The sequence below is a fragment of the Leucopleurus acutus genome (genome assembly GCF_964270905.1).
Source record: "Leucopleurus acutus genome assembly, chromosome: 21".
NCBI lineage: Eukaryota > Metazoa > Chordata > Mammalia > Artiodactyla > Delphinidae > Leucopleurus > Leucopleurus acutus.
In genome coordinates this window covers 30,336,325-30,356,138 of record NC_139163.1, presented here as the reverse complement: position 1 = coordinate 30,356,138, position 19,814 = coordinate 30,336,325, and the positions used below count along the sequence as shown (strand labels likewise).

At 35.1% G+C, this 19,814-nt stretch overlaps 1 protein-coding gene across 1 annotated transcript in view; it reads right to left on the bottom strand.

Moving 5' to 3' along the window:
* LOC309977711 (disintegrin and metalloproteinase domain-containing protein 32-like) overlaps positions 1–19,814 on the bottom strand; it is a gene marked incomplete at both ends in the record, with an annotated part of 166,747 nt that overhangs the window by 142,542 nt on the left and 4,391 nt on the right. The window contains one exon of the mRNA XM_082863999.1: positions 6,541–6,620. Coding sequence (XP_082720125.1) covers positions 6,541–6,620 — 80 coding nt within the window. The remainder of the gene's footprint in view (positions 1–6,540; positions 6,621–19,814) is intronic.

Below are 19,814 nucleotides of genomic sequence, written 5' to 3'. Positions count from 1 at the left end.
AAGGACAATAAGTACATATCTATCAATAATTACTTTAAATGTCAATGGATTAAATGGTCCAATCAAAAGACATAAGGTGGCTAACTATATTAAAAAAAAAAACAAGACCCATCTACATGCTACTTACAAGAGAATTGCCTCAGAGCTAAAGACACACACAGACTGAAAGTGAAGGGATGGAAATAGATATTTCATGCACATAGTGACAACAAGAAAGTGGGGGGTAGCAATTCTCATATCAGACAAAATAGACCTTAAAACAAAGTCTAAAACAAAAGACAAAGAAGGGCATTATATAATGATAAAGGGATCAATACAAGAAGAGGATATTACACTGATTGACATATATGCACCCAATACCTGTATTGGGTGCATATGTTTTTATATAAATTTTATATATTTTATTATTTTATATTTATATAAATATACAAAGCAAACATTAACAGACACAAAGGGAGAAATTAACAATAATATAATAATAGTAGGGGACTTTAACACCTTACTTACATCAATGAACAGATCATCCAGACAGAAAAAATAAGGGAACAGTGGCCTTAAATGGCATAATAACCAGTTGGACTTAATATATATCTACAGGAAATTCTATCCAAAATCATCAGAATACACATTCTTTTCAAGCACAGATGGAACGTTCTCCAGGACAGATCACACACTAGGCCATAAAACAAATTTCAACAATTTAAGGATAAAAATTATATCAAGCATATTTTCTGACCACAACATTATGAAGTTAGAAATCAATTACAGGAAGAAAAATGAGAAAAGAACAAACGCAAGGAGACTAAACAATATGCTACTAAAAAACCAATGGGTCAATGGAGAAATCAAAGAGAAATCAGAAAATACCTCAATACAAATGAAAATAAAAACATAACTTTCCAAAATCTATGGGATGTGGCAAAAGCAGTTCTAAAAAGGAAGTTTATAGAAATACAGGCCGACCTCAAAAAATATGAAAAACATCAAACAAACAACCTAACCTACCATCTAAAGGAATTAGAAAAAGAAGGACAAATAAAGACCAAAGTTAGCAGAAGGAATGAAATAATAAAGATCATAGAGGGAATAAATAGAGATCAAAAAAAAAAAAAAGAAAGGATCAAGGAACCAAGAGCTGGTGTTTGTAAAGATAAAAAATTGATGAACTTTTAGCCAGGCTCATCAAGAAAACAAGAGGAGACCCAAATAAACAAAATCAGGCATGAAAGAGGTGAAATAACAATCAATATCACAGAGATACAAAAAATCATAAGAGAGAGGGAATACTACAGTTATATGCTAACAAACTCAACAATCTAGAAGAAATGGACAAATTTCTAGAAACATACAAGCTTCCGAGACTGAGTCAGGAAGAAACAGACAATGTGAACAGACAGATCACTATTGGTGAAATAGGATTTGTAATTTTAAAGAACTTCCAGCAAGCAGAAATCTAGGATCAGATGGCTTCACAGGGGAATTCTACCAAACATACAGAGAAGAGTTAATACCTAACCTTCTCAAACTATTCCAAAAAATTGAAAAGGATGGAACACTCACAAATTAATTCTACAAGACCATCATCACCCTGATACCAAAACCAAAGACACTACCAAAAAGAAAATTACACGCCAATGCTGCTGATGAACATAGATGCAAAAATCCTCAACAAAATATAAACAAACCAAACACAATATACAGAAAGGATCAAACACCAAGATCAAGTAAGGTTTAGTCCAGGAATGCAAGGATGGTTCAATATTTGAAAATCAATCAATCTGATACACCACATTAACAAAAGTAAGCATAAAAATCACATATTCACCTCAATTAATGCATAAAATTCATCTGACAAAATTCAACATATATTCATGATAAAAACTCTCAGCAAAGTTGATATAGAGAGAACATATCTCAACATAATAAAGGCCATTTATGACAAACCCACATCTTACATCTACTCAATGGTGAAAAGCAGAAAGCTTTTCCTCTAAAATCAGGAACCAGACAAGAATGCCCACTCTCACCGCTCCTATTCAACATAGTATTGGAAGTTCTAGCCACAACAGTCAGACAAGACAAAGAAATAAAAGGCATCCAAATTGGAAGGGAGGAAGTAAAACTGTCACTATTTGCAGATGACATGATACTATATAAAGAAACCTTTAAGTCTCCCCCAAAAAACTATTAGAACTAATAAATGAATTCAGTAAAGTTGCAGGACACAAAATTAACATACAGAAATCTGTTGCTTTTCTACACACTAATAATAAACTCATAAAGAGAAAGCAAGAAAACAATTGTGTTTAAAATTGCATCAAAAAGAATAAAATGCCTAAGAATAAACATAACCAAGGAGGTGAAAATGCTCTGAAAATTATAAAAGATTGTTGAAGGAAACTGAAGACAATATGAAGAAATGGAAAGTTATCCTGTGTTCTTGGGTTAGAAGAATTAATATTATTAAAATGTCCATACTACTCAAAGTAATCCAGAGATTTAATGTAATCCTTATCAAAATACCCATGACATTTTTCACAGAACTAGAACAAATAATCCTAAAATTTATATGGAACCACAAAAGACACCAAATAGCCAAAGCAACCTTGAGAAAGAAGAACAGAGTGGGAAGTATCATGCTCCCTGACTTCAAGCTGTACTGCAAACCTACATTAATCAAAACAGCATGGTACTGGCACAAAAACAGACACATAGATCAATGCATGAGAGCAGCCCAGAAATAAACCCATGAACTTCCAGTTAGTTACAACAAAGGAGGCAAGAAACAATGGAGAAAAGACAGTCTCTTCAATAAGTGGTGTTGGGAAAACTGGACAGCTACATGTAAAAGAATGAAATTAGAATATTTCCTTACACCATATAGAAAAGTAAACTCAAAATGGATTAAAGATCTCAATGTAAGACCGGAAACCATAAAACTTTTAGAAGAGAACATAGGCAGAACACTCTTTGACATAAATTATAGCAATATTTTTCAAATCTGTCTCCTAAAGCAAAAGAAACAAAAGCAAAAATAAACAAATGGACCCTAATTAAACTTAAAAGCTTTTGCACAGCAATGGAAACCATCAACAAAATGGAAAAAAAACTAGTAAATGGGAGAAAATATTTGCAAATGATACAAGCGATAAGGGATTAATATCCAACATATATAAACAGCTCATACAACCCAATAGCAAAAAAACCCCCAAACAACCCAATCAAAAAACGGGCAGAAGACCTGAACAGACATTTTCCAAAAATGGCCTACAGATGGCCAACAGGCACATGAAAAAATGTTCAACATCACTAATCATCAGAAAAATGCAACTCAAAACCACAATGAGATATCATTGTTATACACTCAATGTTATAGTTATTCATTTGTTTTATTTTTTATATTACACATGTAAGTGATAACACAGAGAATTTGTCTTTACCTTACTGACTTATTTCTCTAAGCATAATACCCTCTAAGTCCATCTGCTTTGTTGCAAATGTCAGAACTTCATTCTTTTTTATGGTTGAATAATATTCCATTGTATGTATATATATGTGTGTGTGTGTATATCTTTATCCCTTCATCTGTTGATGGACACTTAGGTTGCTTCCATATCTTGGCTATTGTAAATAATGCTGCTAAGAACATTGGGGTGCATGTAACTTTTCGAATTAGTGTTTTCAGGGGTTTTTTTTTTGTATATGTATACAGAACTGGAATTGCTTAATTATATGGTAGTTCTATTTTCAGTTTTTCTGAGGAATCTGCAACTGTATTCCATGGTAATTGTACCATGTATACAAACAGAAACAGACTCACAGATATAGAGAACAAATTAGTGGTTACCAGTGGGGAGAAGGAAGTGGGGAGGGGCAAGATAAGGGTATGGAATTAAAAAGTACAAATTACTATGTATAAAATAAGTAAGCAACAAGGTTATATCAACACAGGGATATGTGACCATTATTTTGTAATAACTTTAAATGGAGTATAATCTATAAAAATATTGAATCACTATGTTGTACACCTGAAACTAATATATTATAAATCAACTATACTACAATTTAAAAATCAGTCAATCAATCAAGCAGGGGATATAAGGTACACATAGGGAATATAGTCAATAATACTGTAACAAACAAAATTGAGATATCACCTCATTCTTGTCAGAATGGCTATCATCAAAAAGTCTACAAATAACAAATGTTGGCAAGGATATGGAGAAAAGGGAATACTTGTATACTGTTGGTGGGAATGTAACTTGGTGCAGACATTGTGGAACACAGTTGGAGGTTCCTCAAAAAAACTAAAAATAGAACTACTGTAAGATCCAGCAATTCCACTTCAGGTATATATCTGGAAAAAACAAAACACTAATTTGAAAGGATACATGTACCCCAATGTTCATAGCAGCACCATTTACAATAGCCAAGACGTGGAAGCAACCCAAATGCCCATCAACTGATGACTGGATTAAGAAGATGTCGTATATATATATATATATATATATATATATACACAATGGAATATAACTCAGCCATAAAAAAGAATGAAATTCTGCCATTTCTAGCCATAAGGATGAACCTAGAGAGTATTATGCTTATGAAATAAGTCACAGAAAGACAAATACTTATGATATCACTTATATGTGGAATCTAAAATATACAAATGAATGTATATGCAAAACAGAAATAGACTCACAGATATAGAAAACAAACCTGTGGTTACCTAGGGGACAGGGAAACAGGTAGGGACAAATTAGGGATATGGGATTAACAGATACAAACTCCTATATGTAAAATAGATAAGCAACAGGATATACTATATAGCATAGGAAATTATAGCCATTATCTTTTAATAACCTATAATGGAGGACAATCTGTAAAAATACTGAATCACTATGCTGTACATCTGAAACTAATACAATATTGTAAAACAACTATACTTCAGTAAATAAGTATATACATATATACCAGGATGAATAAATTTTAAAAAATAATTATAATTGTATACCAACTTTGTAGGGTGACAGATGGTAACTGGACTTATCGTGGTAATCTGAAAATACTGGTAAAAAAATACTGAATCACTGCATAGTACACCTGAAACTAATATAATATTATATACTAATTATAGCCCAATAAATATGTTAAAAATAATAATAGGTTAAAAAATTAAAATGGGCAAATAATTTAATAGACATTTCACCAAAAAGGTATTTAGATAGCTAGTAGGTCATGAAAGATGCTCTACAGCATTTTTCATTAGAGAAATGCAAATATAAGCTAAAATGAGATATCAGTACACACCTGTTAGAATAAATTTAATCAAAAGAGACAACATCAGGTGTTGACAAGTATGTGGAAAAACTGAATCATCATATATTGCTGATGGGAAATGTAAACTAATAAGTCACTACGGAAAATAGTTTGGCAGTTTATTACTATGATAAGCATAAACCTACCGTACGACACAGCAATTTCACTTCCAAGAATCTACCCAAGAGAAAGAAAACTATATGTCCATACATAAATATTCATATCAGAATGACTCAAAATAGTCAATATCTGAAAAAAATCTTGAATTTAACTGGTAAATGGATAAACAAAATGTGTTATCTACATGTATTAAGAAATAAAAAAATTATGAAGTATTGATAAATGTTGCAAGATGGATAATCTTAAGTGAAAGAAGCTCAATGCAAAGTCCTGCATATCACATATTTCATTTTTATGAAATGTCTAGAAAATGCAAAATTATAGAAACACAAAACAGATCAGCAGTTGCCAAGGGCTGGGGATGGAAGCAGAGAAAAACTGCACATAGGCAGGAAGGAACTTAATCAAAACGTTCTAAAGCTGGATTTGTGGTAATGTTTACATAATTCTATTCATGTACTAATGATCATTGAGTTGTACACTTACAATGGGTGAATTCTGTGGTGTATACATTATACTTCATTAAAACTGGTAAAAATAAAGTGTTATCAAAAGATTGGCCACTTATAAGCAAGGCTTGCTTTCTTGTATTTCTTTTTTTATCTCCTAAGGATCTTAGCATGTAGCTATGCACACAAGTCCAGAGAAATATCTGTTAAATAAATCAGTGAATAGGATGAAATATTGCCCTTTCTAACAAAAATAACAGAAGAAAGGGTTTATACTCTCTGATAACTGGTAGGTACAAGGGTAGAGATTGAGGAACCAGGTTTTAGTTAAAACAGATTCTCCCTAACCATTTTGGAGAAAATTATTCTTTCATTTGAATCATCTAGATACCATTCAGATAATACCCTAATTCTTTTACATTATATTCTCTCTTTGAACTTTAAAAAATGGTTTTACCATGAGGAAATGACAAATGTTAGACAAATTAGAACATTCTGATTTATACGTTTGCTTTTACCATCAAAACTTTACATTCCTTATCAATAGTAATATTGGTTAGTTATAGTCATACTATAATGGAATTGATGTATTTCACTGCTATGTAATAAAAATAAGAAATTTCATATAACAACATTATGGAAAATCTCTTACATTTTCTACTTTTGAATTATCACTTGTATTTGCTTGGATTTTCTCTGGAAATATAATTTGTAGAAATGAATTTTGAAAACCTGAAGAAATAAAAAAAAACAGTTAATAACTGTGTTTTAAACTTGACTAAATATTTGTTCAGGTTCTTTTATAAGACTTGCTTATGCAAACATGAGTCATCACTGTGTACTCCTATAGAAATCTTGAAAACACTTTGTTTAAAAACAGACAAGATAGCTATGAAAGACTAAAAGGGGGCACAGAGAGGTATTCAACTTATACAAAATTTGCTGTTCCTGAAGAAAAGCGAACAAATGAATTAAAAAATATCAAATATATACTTCAAGAAGACTTTCCTGAAATAAAAGATTTGAAACAATAGACTAGAAAGTACACTGTATTTCAGGAATAACTGATAACAATTAATTAAAACTGAGACATATTCTACTAAACTTATTGGATGTCGAAGATAAAGAAAGAATCCTATGGGCATATGAGCAAAAAGGAAAAGTGAAAATCATATTGGGCATAAGAAGAGAAAAGCAGGTTGGCTTGAGATTCTTTAAAAACATTATTCAATGTTAAAAAACTGAAGAACTATGTCTTTAAAAAAATATTCAGGAAAAGGAAGTGTGGACCCAAGAATTTTATACCCAGCAAAACTGTCATTCAAATATACAGGCAAGGGACAGCTATTTACAAGCAAAAAATCAAGGAAAATAGTTCACAAGTTCCTGTCACAAAAGGCAGACAAACTTCTCCCAATAAAGGCATCAATAGAGTTGAGGTAAAACGCCTAGCTGTGAGCATTAAAATAAACTTAAATATAAAATATAGGCCAAAACAATGGTGGGAATCATCACTATTTAATAGGATGCAAGTGTTATAAACTATGATGATAAAGACATAACAACATATTCAATAATGTCAGGAAGGGTAGCAGAAGAAGAGAATTACCATATGTGAATACTGTTTTCCTTAAATTTATTGCAGTGTGGTTCCAAAAAATGTTAAAAAGCTGAAAATTAAGTGGTAAAAGTAGAAACATATTGTTTAATGGTATAAAAGAACTAAGATTTTTTAAAGCTATAGTCATATAATAAAGAGGAGAGCACGAGGTGGAAAGAAGTAGTAAGAAATAAATTTCCTTACACTTACAGTGAGGAATCACTAGTTACTACCTAAATTAAAAATTAAATCTATTATATAAAACAGATTATAAATATTCCAAATTAAGGGAAAAAAAGAGCATACAAACACAAGGCATCCAGAAAATAAATGAAAAAGTCACAGATTTTTATGGTGAAAAACATTTATCAAAAAAAGGCATGAAATCAGAAAAGTATGATATAAATAAGAAGCACTAAGATTAAACATCTCAGTCATATCAGTAAATGTGAGTAGGATGAAGTGACCAACCTAAAGAAAAACTCATACTGGAGACAGACTCTTATCAGCCCAGAGGCGGGACCAGAGTAATCTATGAACAAATTTACCTCATTAGTTTTCACCCATATATTTACCTTTCCAGTTTGCTGCCCTTGGAAGCCTAAAACTGCCTTCCTGTGTCTGTCACTTCTCTGCAAATTTAATGTTTTTTGTTGAAGATAAGCTGGAACTCAAAGTTGCCATTTTGAGTTACTTTTGGTTTAAGTTTCTCCCATGATGCATGCTGTATGCATTAATAAGCTATTTTTCTGTTATCAAAAAAAAGAAAAATTCTCAGATTGGATCCACAAAATCAAAACCCAATTACTCAGACCTTTGGTGGAATATTAAACACTGGCTTTAAACTAATAATGATTTTTTTTTTTTTTTTTGGCTGTATCGGGTTGCAGCATGCAGGATCTTTCATTGTGATGCTCGGGCTCTTAGTTGCAGCGTGCAGGCTTCTCTCTAGTTGTGGCATATGGATTTTCTATCTCTAGTTGTGGCACTCGGGCTCCAGAGTGCATGGGCTCTGTAGTTTACAGCACATGGGCTCTCTAGTTGAGGCATGAGGGCTCAGTAGTTGTGGCTCATGGGCTTAGTTGCCCCACGACATGTGGGATCTTAGTTCCCCAACCAGGGATCGAACCCACATCAGCCGCATTGGAAGCTGGATTCTTTACCACTGGACCACTGAAGAAGTCTCCTAATGATGATTTCTGAGTACCTAAAGTAAGACTGTGGTCCACTTCAGGAAAAGATATATGATTAGCAGAAGTCGTCAGGTGATGAATGGAAGTTATTAGGTTCACATCTATGAACACACTCATGGGTCTACAAGTTCATCCTATCATAATCTGCCCAATTATGGAACAGTGTGTCGAAACAGATATAATCAGTAACTGGTGGAATGCCCATCTTGTCTCCCTGACCCATAGAATGAGGATTGTTATGGTAGGGAGGGCCAAATGGAAACCTCTGAATATCACCTGCACCATCACCAAAACATTAAACCAAAAACCTTTCTATACCAAGAAAGTATATACAAGGGCAATGATTTCTGTTATTTTACTTGTTTGATCTGTGCACATGATAGATAAGCAATAGAGAATGACAGTGAGTTGTCTTAAGTGTAATCAGGTAATGATTGCAATAACTAATATTGTTCCAAATATGGTCTCTTTACTGAACCAAATCAACACAGGCATTGGCACCTGTATGTAGCCATTAATAGAAAAAGGTGCTGTTTTCTCTATCCCAATAAGCAGGAGATGCCAGGAGCAAGTTTCCATTTTTGCTTAGTAGTGATGCCAGCATACCTTCACCAATCATATTGCCTCAGATGCCTCAGATCTTTATCATCTGGTTCTTCTTCTACCTGGACCCTAAAAATCTCACTGTCTGTGGTAGATAGAATAATGCCCCCAAAGATGTCCATATCCTAATCCCCAGAACCTGTTAGGTTACATGGCAAAACAGAATTAAGGTTGCTAATCAACTGACCTTAAAATATGAAAATTATCCTGGGTTATCTGTGGTCTTACTTTAATCACAAGGGTTCTTAACAGTAGAAGAAAGAGCCAGAAAAGAAAACCAAAGAGATGGCCATGTGTAAAGACCTCAGCCCAATACCACTGACTTTGAAGATGGAGGAAGGGGGCCATGAGCCAAAAAATGCAAACAGCCATTAGAATCTGGAAAAGACAAGGAAACAGATTGTCTCCTGCAGCTTCCAGAAGGAACAGGCACTGCTAACACCTTGATTTTATCCAGTGAGACCCATTTTACAGAACTGTAAGATAATGAATTTGTGTTATTTAAGCTATTAAGTTTGTGATAACTTGTTACAGCAACAATAGGAAACTAACATATCATCTAAGAGAAAGACCTGAAGTAGCAGGTACATTAGATGCCTTGAAGAAGCAGGTGTGCCAGAGTCTTAACACACACACACATCCACCTGTAATGGTCTAGTGGTCTAAACCACAATCAAAAATATCCTCCACAATAAATAGTAAGAGGCAGAACACTTGGTAGACCATTTTGGATTTTGGAGGCAATATATATCATATATAGCTATGTTGCTTTGACCATTTTTATTGAACAAAACATAGGCTGCCAGATTTGTAAGATGCCAGAGTACAAGACTCCTCAGCTACCTGAGTCTACTGGGCAAGGAGCTCTACTATTTTTCCTTTATGACTTAGGGTCTGTGGCAGAGCCTGTGTTAAGCCCCTCTAGGAGAATCACAGCAGAGGCTCCTGAGGTTTGTAAGCAAAGACACGCCCTCATTGGTATATGCTGTGGATTGAGTGACGGTGCCCCAAAAGATATGTCCACTCAGAACCTGTGGCTATAACCTTATAACCTTGCAAAGAAAAAAGGGTCTTTGCAAGGTGTAATTAAGTTAAGGATCTCAAGATGAGACCATTCCAGATTAGACTGGACCCTAAATCCAATGACTAATATCCTATAAGTAAGAGAAGGGGAAAAGACACACAGAGGAGACATCAATATAAAGACAGAGGCAGAGGCTGGAGTAACATGTCTCCAAGCCAAGGAATGCATAGGATTGCTGGCAGCCATCAGAAGCTAGGAGAGAAGCATGGAACAGATTCTCCCTCAGCGGCTCCAAAAGTAATCAACACTGTCAATACCTTGATTTTGGACTTCTGGCCTCCAGAAACAGAAGGGGGAAAAAATTCTGTTGTTTTAAGCCACCCAGTTTGTGGTACTTTGTTATGGCAGCCACAGGAATCTAATATAGTATGTAAGTATATTTCTTTTATGAAAGTTTTTAGCTCACTACTGGGCTCTGATAGAGGCTAAAATTCAGACCATGGGATCTTCAGACTATATGATCTTGCAACCTGAACCGCTCTTCACAGACTGACATCATCAGGCATTCACAGGAGTACTAATCAAATGGAAGTGTTATATATATATATGGTTGGGTTTGAACAGGTCCTAAAAGCTTTAAGTTGCATAACCAGGTGATTAATACTCCAGTAGGCCTACTCCTATCACGTTTCCATCATTTCCTAAAACCTACTTTTATGGTATCCTATGACCAGCTAACTGAAGGAGGGAAAGTAGATGTATGATATGCCAATAGTACACAGAAGTAAGTCCACGGGTATAATCTTAAAAACTCATAGACAGTTGGCCCTAAAAGAGAATAGAGCAAAGTAAATTCTCCCCGTAACTAGAATTTCACATGGTACACTTACATGTCTAGTTTTCCTGTATACGAACTGATTACATTAAATGAGGCAGAAGCAAGTTATTATGTTGTTTCTTGAAAGTTTAAGAATGTTACCAAACCTTAAGAATGTTACCAACCTTAAGAAGGGTGAATATGGATGTTAAGTATCCCATCTAGAGGTGAACTGTGGGATACTGTAGAGAGGTTCAATCATTCAAACTATTTCTACCTTGTCTCCCTGTGCTATTAGACGTTGGAAACCTAACAACTCTATACCAGACTCCACTGCAATTAAGGTGCTGGCATGTTACTAGTTCCTGCTATTCATACACCCAAAAAAGACTTAGTTGCAGAAGTGAGCATTGTCAGATGGCAGCCACGTGTGAATATCTGGTCCTTCTGACATTTGTAGTAATAGAATTATCTGGTCCTTTTGGACTACTGGGACAGACATTCTGCTGCCTAGCCCAAACACCATAGTGGTATTTTCAATAGAATACTCTTCCGGTATAGTTCCCACGGTATCACTAGATATTCTTCCCCGCGTTGTGACCCTAGCCACATTGTAGCATCTATGTAGCATCTAAACCAGCCTCTTTGGTACTTTCTAAGGTTTTGTGATCCTAACATTCTTTTGTATGTGATATTATATATCTGGAAAACCCAAAAGAATCATCATAAATATTATTTTAAAAAGAGGATTTAGTAATGTGACTAGAAACAAAATTAATATATAAACCAATCATTTCCCTATACACAAATAAAATAGTTAGGAAATAACCATTTACAATAACAACAAAATGTGTAATACCCATGTAAATAAATTCCTAAAGGAATATATATAATTTAAAATTTAAAAAAAACTTTAAATTCTAAAATGGTTCATAAACAAGTCAAATAAATTGAAAGCTATATCTAGTTCTTGGAATACAAAGATAGCAATTTTCTTTAAATTAATTTATAAATTTTAGGAAATCCAATGGAAAAGTCCACAGGAGTTTTTTGAAACAACATAAGATGATTCTAAAGCTCACATGCACAAAAAAAAAGAATACAAATTGACCAAAATTTTCTGACAAAGAAAATTAGAGGGACGTAAGCTAGACATAGAAGGAAATTGCCTTAACTAGAAAAAGTATCAGAAAGCAAACATTAAAAATTGTAAATTATGAAATACTACAGAGAAATTCAAATAAAACTAGGTAACAAAGTCTATTATCACTGCCATTTTCAAAAATGTTCTGAATGCCCTCGTTAATATGATAAAATGATAACAAGAAAGAAGGGCATAAATGTTAGAAAGGAAAAAAGAATATGTCATTATTTGCAAACGATATAACTATCTACTTAAAAGTACTTAGAGAATCAGTAGAAAAACTCTAAACTACTATAATTAAATCAACTGAAATAGGCATCATCAAAAAAAATTAATGAAATAGGATATATGAGGAAGTAGGCTTTCAAATCACTGGGGGAAATATAGCCAATGGATAGCGGCAGGAAGACTGAATATCCATTTGAAAAGTAATTAAGTTGGGTTCATACATATGTATATATATAAAGAATAAATAAAATTTATTTATATGTTTCTATATATAATATGTACATAAATACATATATATTCAAAATCGATTAAGATTCAAAGCCCAGAAGTCTTAAAGGAAAATATAAATATATTTGCATACATAGAAATCTTTTTAAAATCTTTAAAGATGCAGGAAAGATTGTAAGAAAATACAAAGTATAAAAGCCAAAGGATTAACATCCATAATATGATTTATGATTAAAGGTGGCTAACTCACTACATGTTTACCTCTTCTCTCAGTGAAAACCCTCTAAAAGTAGACAAAGGAAAGGTGCTACCGTCAGCTAAGAGGTCTCAAACAATTTTCTGGAAGATAAGCTAACGATGGAAGTGTGATCATTGTTGAGAGATTCTAGAAAAACTCTAAAACAGAAATCAGATGTGATAGATACAATAGAAAGTATTCTTTCCTATTGGTATACTTCTTAGGAACTAACTCCAGACTTAGCCATGTAACTTACTCTGGTCAATTAGACAATAGCAAATGTAACAGAAGCAAACCTGAAAAGTGCCTGTGCACTGTGGCTTGCCCTCTCACTGCCTTGGAATCCTGCAACCACATGTAAACAAGCCTGAGCTGTCCTGCAGGAGGGTGAGAGACTATGTGAAAGGGAGCCAAGGCACCCTAGCTGAACACAGTCCAACAGACAGACCAGTGCGTGAGACCATCTGGATCATCCAGCTGCCAACCAACTCAGGAGCGGATGACAGATCCAGGAAAGAGCACCGATGCGCCACAGACTACCTAAGCCAGTCCAAACCAGAGCAACAGCCCCACCAGCCCATAGAATCATGTGCTAGAACAGAGGCTGATGAAGGTGAAGCTCAGTCTTAAATAGGGCTCGCTGAGAAGACGGCATCTGGGCACAGAACTGAAGAAGGTGAGGAGGGGAACAAATGAATATCTCTGGCAGATCATCCCAGGAAGAAAAAGGATCAAGCGCAAAGGTCTTTGGGAGGAACTGCCTGGCATGTCTGAAAAGCAGCAAGGGAGCTACTGTGGTTGGAGTAGCATGAGCAGTGAGGAAGAGGGTAAGGGGTGAGGCCAGAGAGGAGACAAGCTGCTGAGATCCTGTAGGGCATTACAGGTCAGAGTTAGCACTTTAATTTTTATTCTTGGTGAGATAAGAAACCACTGAAAGATTCTGAGCAGAGGGCGGACATGAGCTGACTTAGATTTTAACAAGAAAACTTTATGTTGAGAATAGGCTGAAGGATGGTGTGTTAGTTATCTATTGCTGCATAACAAATTATCCCAAAATTTAGCAGCTTAAAATAGGGAACATTTATTAATCACTAGTGTCCTTAGGTCAGGTATCTGGGCACAGCTTAACCGAATGCCTCTGGCTCAGACTCTCACAAAGCTACAGTCAAAGTGTAGGCCAGGGCTGCGACCATTTCAAGGCTTGACTAGCATAGGATCCACTTCAAGGCTCATGCACTTAGCTGTTGGCAGGCATTGGGTCTTTCCAGGCTGTTAATGAGAAAGCTCAGTTCCATGCCACACAGGCCTCTCCATAAGGCTACTCACAATATGACAACTTGCTTCCCTCAGAACAAGGGCTCAGAAAAAGAGAGACTGAAAGCGGGCACCCAGGACAAAAGACACAGTTTTTCTGTATCCTAATCTCACAAGAGACATCCCATGATCCTGACCACATTTTATTCACTAAAAACAAACCATAAAACACAGCTCACTCCGCCTGCCGATGCAGGGGACACGGGTTCGTGCCCTGGTCCGGGAAGATCCCACATGCTGCGGAGCGGCTAGGGCCGTGAGCCATGGCCACTGAGCCTGCGTGTCCGGAGCCTGTGCTCTGCAACGGGAGAGGCCACAACAGTGAGAGGCCCGCGTGCCGCCCCCAAAAAAACCAAAAACCAAAAAACACACAGCTCACATTTAAGAGGAGGGGATTACACAAGGGCGTGATTACCAGGATGTGGGAAACATTGGTAGCCATCTCACAGGCTGCCTAAGAGAGTGCAAGAGAAGAAATATAAATTTGGAGTTATCAGTATCAACATGGTACTAAAAGCCACAGACTAAATAAAATCGAGTAGGGAAGGAGCCAATTCAATGAGCAGATCTTTTGTATGCTGATTCAAACAATGCGTGGACATTATTTTCTAGGTGATTACAAACTGTAAGGAAACGTATTACACTCATGAAACAATTGAAAATTTGAACACAGACTGAATATTGGGTGATAGAAGAAATCGTTAGTTTCTAAGCCATGATCATGATACTGTGGTTATATTTTCTGGCCATTTAGCAATATATATTGAAATGCTTAGACACGAAATGATATAATGTCTATAATTTGCTCCAAATAATATGAGAACAGAGGAAGTGGTAGAGAACGTAGAAAAGAAACAGAATTAACCACGAGTTTATAACTGTTGAACCTGAGTTCTTTATTCTTCTATTTTTGCATTTATTTGAAATCCTCATAATTAAAAGAAAAGTTAATAACATGCAGGCCAAATAGCAATGGAGTAACATTCTCCAAGTGCTATTGGAAAAACAACTGTCAGTCTGAAATTGGATATCAAACTAAACTGTCATTCAACAGTGAGGGAGACATAAAGACATTTTCAAGGAAACAGACGATTTACCACTCAAACTCTTGACGAAAAAGATACTAAGAAGGAAAGAGTAGGGTGCTAGAGAGAAGGTAAGCAAATCAAGCTATAAACTTGTGGATAAATCTAAGTAACAATAAAGATGATGACTAATTTGGGAAACAATACATAAAAGTGGCAGTAAATACTAAATAACAATAACATGTAAGATGATAAAGGCAGTGTCTGACAACTTTCTAAGGTCATTGTCGTTTTTAGAAGAAGACATATTGCTTAATTGTAGACTCTGTAAGTCAATTATACATGTTACATTAAAATCAGAAAAACACATAAGACAGGAAATAAGATTTTTAATGATATCAAATAAAAAGCATAGTAAATCGAAAGCATAAAATATCATAAAAGACTTAAATACAAATATACTCTCCTTGAAAGTAGCATGGCTTTTCCAGTTTACTTCCTGGAAGTAAAGGGCTCAAGAGTTGTGTTAATTCTCAAATAGTCAAAAGCTTGTATAATCTAGTTTGAAGTTCCTTTGGCAGTACACTACCATCAAAAACGTAGAAGTGTCTCATCTAGTTGTCTTCAGTAACTTTGTCATGCAATTAAAACACATATAAAACTTTTTAAAGTCATAATTTTCAAATCTGCTTTACTTCTTTGCCCTTTATTTTCTGGATACTAGACCCTTTTCAGACAAATCATTTACAAATATTTTCTCTCATCCTGTAATTTCTTTGCCTAACTCCTATTTCTCCTTCCCTCCTCTCTCACCTCTCTCTCTCAACTAAGTGATGGCAACCATAAGTCAGTCTAGAAAAATATAATGTAAGGCCACACCCTTGATTGCAGTGCTAACCTGAGTAATTTTCTCTAACTCAGAGTTTTTACTGACGTTTCACTGCTCAAACCTTTTAAAATTCCATTTCTTACTATTTGAAATCTGGAACTGGTCACCCTTTAAAGTCCTGAAAGGCCCCAAATTTCTGGATTTATTCCCTATTAATTCGATTTGCAAACTGGTCAACTGTTTCCTGAGATTATCTCTTTCTCTTAACACTTTGACAAAATTGAGTAATGAAACCAACTTCCACTGCTAACAATCTGTTATCTAACTTCTACAGAATGTAGTCTGTCCTACAGTTTTTACCAAATGTTCTGTCACTTCTTATCATTGATTTCCATTTTTTCCAGGTGGTTTCCATTTCTTGTCACCTGCTACCCATCAATACCCAGCAGCAAAGTCAAAGGCATATGTTTTAAGTTTATCATGGCAGCACACCACTTCAAAGCTCCAATTTCTATATTAGTCAACTTAGGCTGACCAGGCTATGGAATGGCAATAAATAAACCTTGAAATCTTGGTGGCTTAACACAATAAAAGTTTATTTGTTTTTCATGCAAAATATGATGGGAGTCACCAGGAGCTCTCATTCAAATAGTAACTCAGAGATCCAAGCTCCCTCCAAGTGGTAACACCATAAACTCAGCTCATAGCTTCTAAGGTAAATCTGGCATCAGAAAAGAAATATAGAAGAGAAATACAAGCTCTCAATTGCCTTGATCTAAAGTGATGCAAATCACTTCTTCTCAACCCCATGAGCAATAGTATTTAAACTGCCCCACACTAAATGGAAAAAGGCTCAGAAATGTAGGCAAGAAGATGGATACTTAGTGAGCACTGGGGACTTTGCCACATAAAAGGATGGAAAAAATATGTTCACAGCAAATATTAGCCAAAGGAAAGCTGACATACCTATGTTAACATTAGCATGAATAGACTCAAAGGAGGAAAAAAGCATTATTAGGAATAAACAGGGGCAGGATATAGTTAATAAAAAGAAACCAGAATGAATGTAAATAAATAAAGTTGGAACCCTACCTCACACTATGTACAAAAATTAACTCAAAATGGATCAATGACATAAACATAAGAGCTAAAACAATAAAATTCTTAGAAGAAAAGATAGGAGTAAATATACATGACCTTAGATTTGGCAATGGATTCTTAGATATGACACTAAAACCATGAGCAACAAAATTAGATTCCATCATAATTTAAAACTTTTGTGAGTCAAAGGACACTCCCAAGAAAGTGAAGACAACCTACAGCATGAAAAAAAATATTTGCAAATCATTTGTCTGAAAGTCTAGTATCCAGAATATAAAAGGAACTCTTGTAACTCAACAAAATGAACAACCTAATCTTTACAATGGGCAAAGGACTTGAATACTCATTTCTCCAAAAAAGATATACAAATGGCCAATAAGCATATGAAAAGATGCTCAACATCACTAACCATCAGGGGAATACAAATCAAAGCCACAATGAGATACCCTGTCATAACCATTAGGAAGACTATAATCGTTAAAATATAAAAGTATAATAACATGTATTAGGAACAACGTGGAGAAACTGTAGCCCTTGTGCACTGCTGGTAGAAATGTAAAATTGCACAGCCAGTATGGAAAACAATGTAACAGTTCCTTAAAAAATTAAAAATAGAATCACCGTATGATCCAGCAACTCCACTTCTGTACATATACCCAAAAGAATTAAAAGCAGGGACTCAAACAAGTACAGGTACATACATGTTCATGACAGCATTATTCATAATATCCAAAAGGTAGAAGCAACCTAAGTATCCATCAACAGATGAATGGATAAACAAAATGAAATATGTATTTTTCCATATGTATTTCACACAATGGAATGCTATTCATGTGTCAGTATAAAAGGAGAAAATTCTGACACATGCTACAACATGGATAAACATTGAGGGCATTATGCTAAGTGAAAGAAGTCAGTCACAAAGAAAAATACTGCATAACTCCACTTACATGAGGAAACTAGAGCAGTCAAATCCATGGAGACAGAAAGTAGAATGGTGGTTGCCAAGAGCTGGGGGAAGGGAAGAATGAGGAATTAGTGTTAAATGGGTACTGAGTTTCAGTCTGGGAAGAATAAAAAAAAATATTCTGGAGATGGATGATGGTGATGGCAAAACAAAGTGAATGTATTTAATGCCACTGAACTGTACACTTAAAAACGGTTAGAATGAGTACAAAATAGAAATCATAGAGCTGAATACAATAACTGAACTGAAACTTTCAATAGAGGGTTTCAACATCAGACTAGATCAAGTGAAAGAAAGGATCAGCAAACTTGAAGACAGAGCAATAGAATTCATCCAATCAGAGGAGCAAAAAATTAAAATTAAAAAAAAGAATGAAAAAGAGTGAAGACAGGTTAAAGGATTTATGGGACACCATCAAGCAGACCAGTATCCACATTATAGAAGTCCCAGAAGGAGAAGGAGTGGGGGTAGAGGGCAGAAAGCTTATTTAAAGAAATAATGGCTAAAAACTTCTCTCACCTGGCAAAAAAAGAAAAGAAAAATAGACATCCTAATCTAGGAAGCTCAAAGAAAACCAAAAAAAAAAAAAAAAAAATTAAAGAGAACTACACTGAGAACTACACTACATTATAATTAAACTGCCAAAAATTAAAGAGAAACTCTTAAAAAGCAACAAGAGATTTTTTTTCCTTAAATTCCATATATATGTGTTAGCATACGGTATTTGTCTTTCTCTTTCTGACTTACTTCACTCTGTATGACAGACTCTAGGTCTATCCATCTCATTACAAATAGCTCAATTTCGTTTCTTTTTATGGCTGAGTAATATTCCATTGTATATATATGCCACATCTTCTTTATCCATTCATCCGATGATGGGCACTTAGGTTGTTTCCATCTCCGGGCTATTGTAAATAGAGCTGCAATGAACCTTTTGGTACATGACTCTTTTTGAATTTTGGTTTTCTCAGGGTATATGCCCAGGAGTGGGATTGCTGGGTCATATGGTAGTTCTATTTGTAGTTTTTTAAGGAACCTCCATACTGTTCTCCATAGTGGCTGAACCAACTCACATTCCCACCAGCAGTGCAAGAGTGTTCCCTTTTCTCCACACCCTCTCCAGCATTTATTGTTTCTAGATTTTTTGATGATGGCCATTCTGACTGGTGTGAGATGATATCTCATTGTAGTTTTGATTAAGAAAAAATGTCACGAAGAACCTAGGGGTAAGACAGGAATAAAGACACAGACCTACTGGAGAACAGACTTGAGGATATGGGGAGGGGGAAGGGTGAGCTGTGACAGGGCGAGAGAGAGGCATGGACATATATACACTAACAAATGTAAGGTAGACAGCTAGTGGGAAGCAGCCGCATGGCACAGGGATATCGGCTCGGTGCTTTGTGACCACCTGGAGGGGTGGGATAGGGAGGGTGGGAGGGAGGGAGACACAAGAGGGAAGAGATATGGGAACATAAGTATATGTATAACTGATTCACTTTGTTATAAAGCAGAAACTAACACACCATTGTAAAGCAATTATACCCCAATAAAGATGTTTAAAAAAATAAATAAAATAAAATAGAAATTAAAAAAAAAAAAGCAGCAAGAGAGG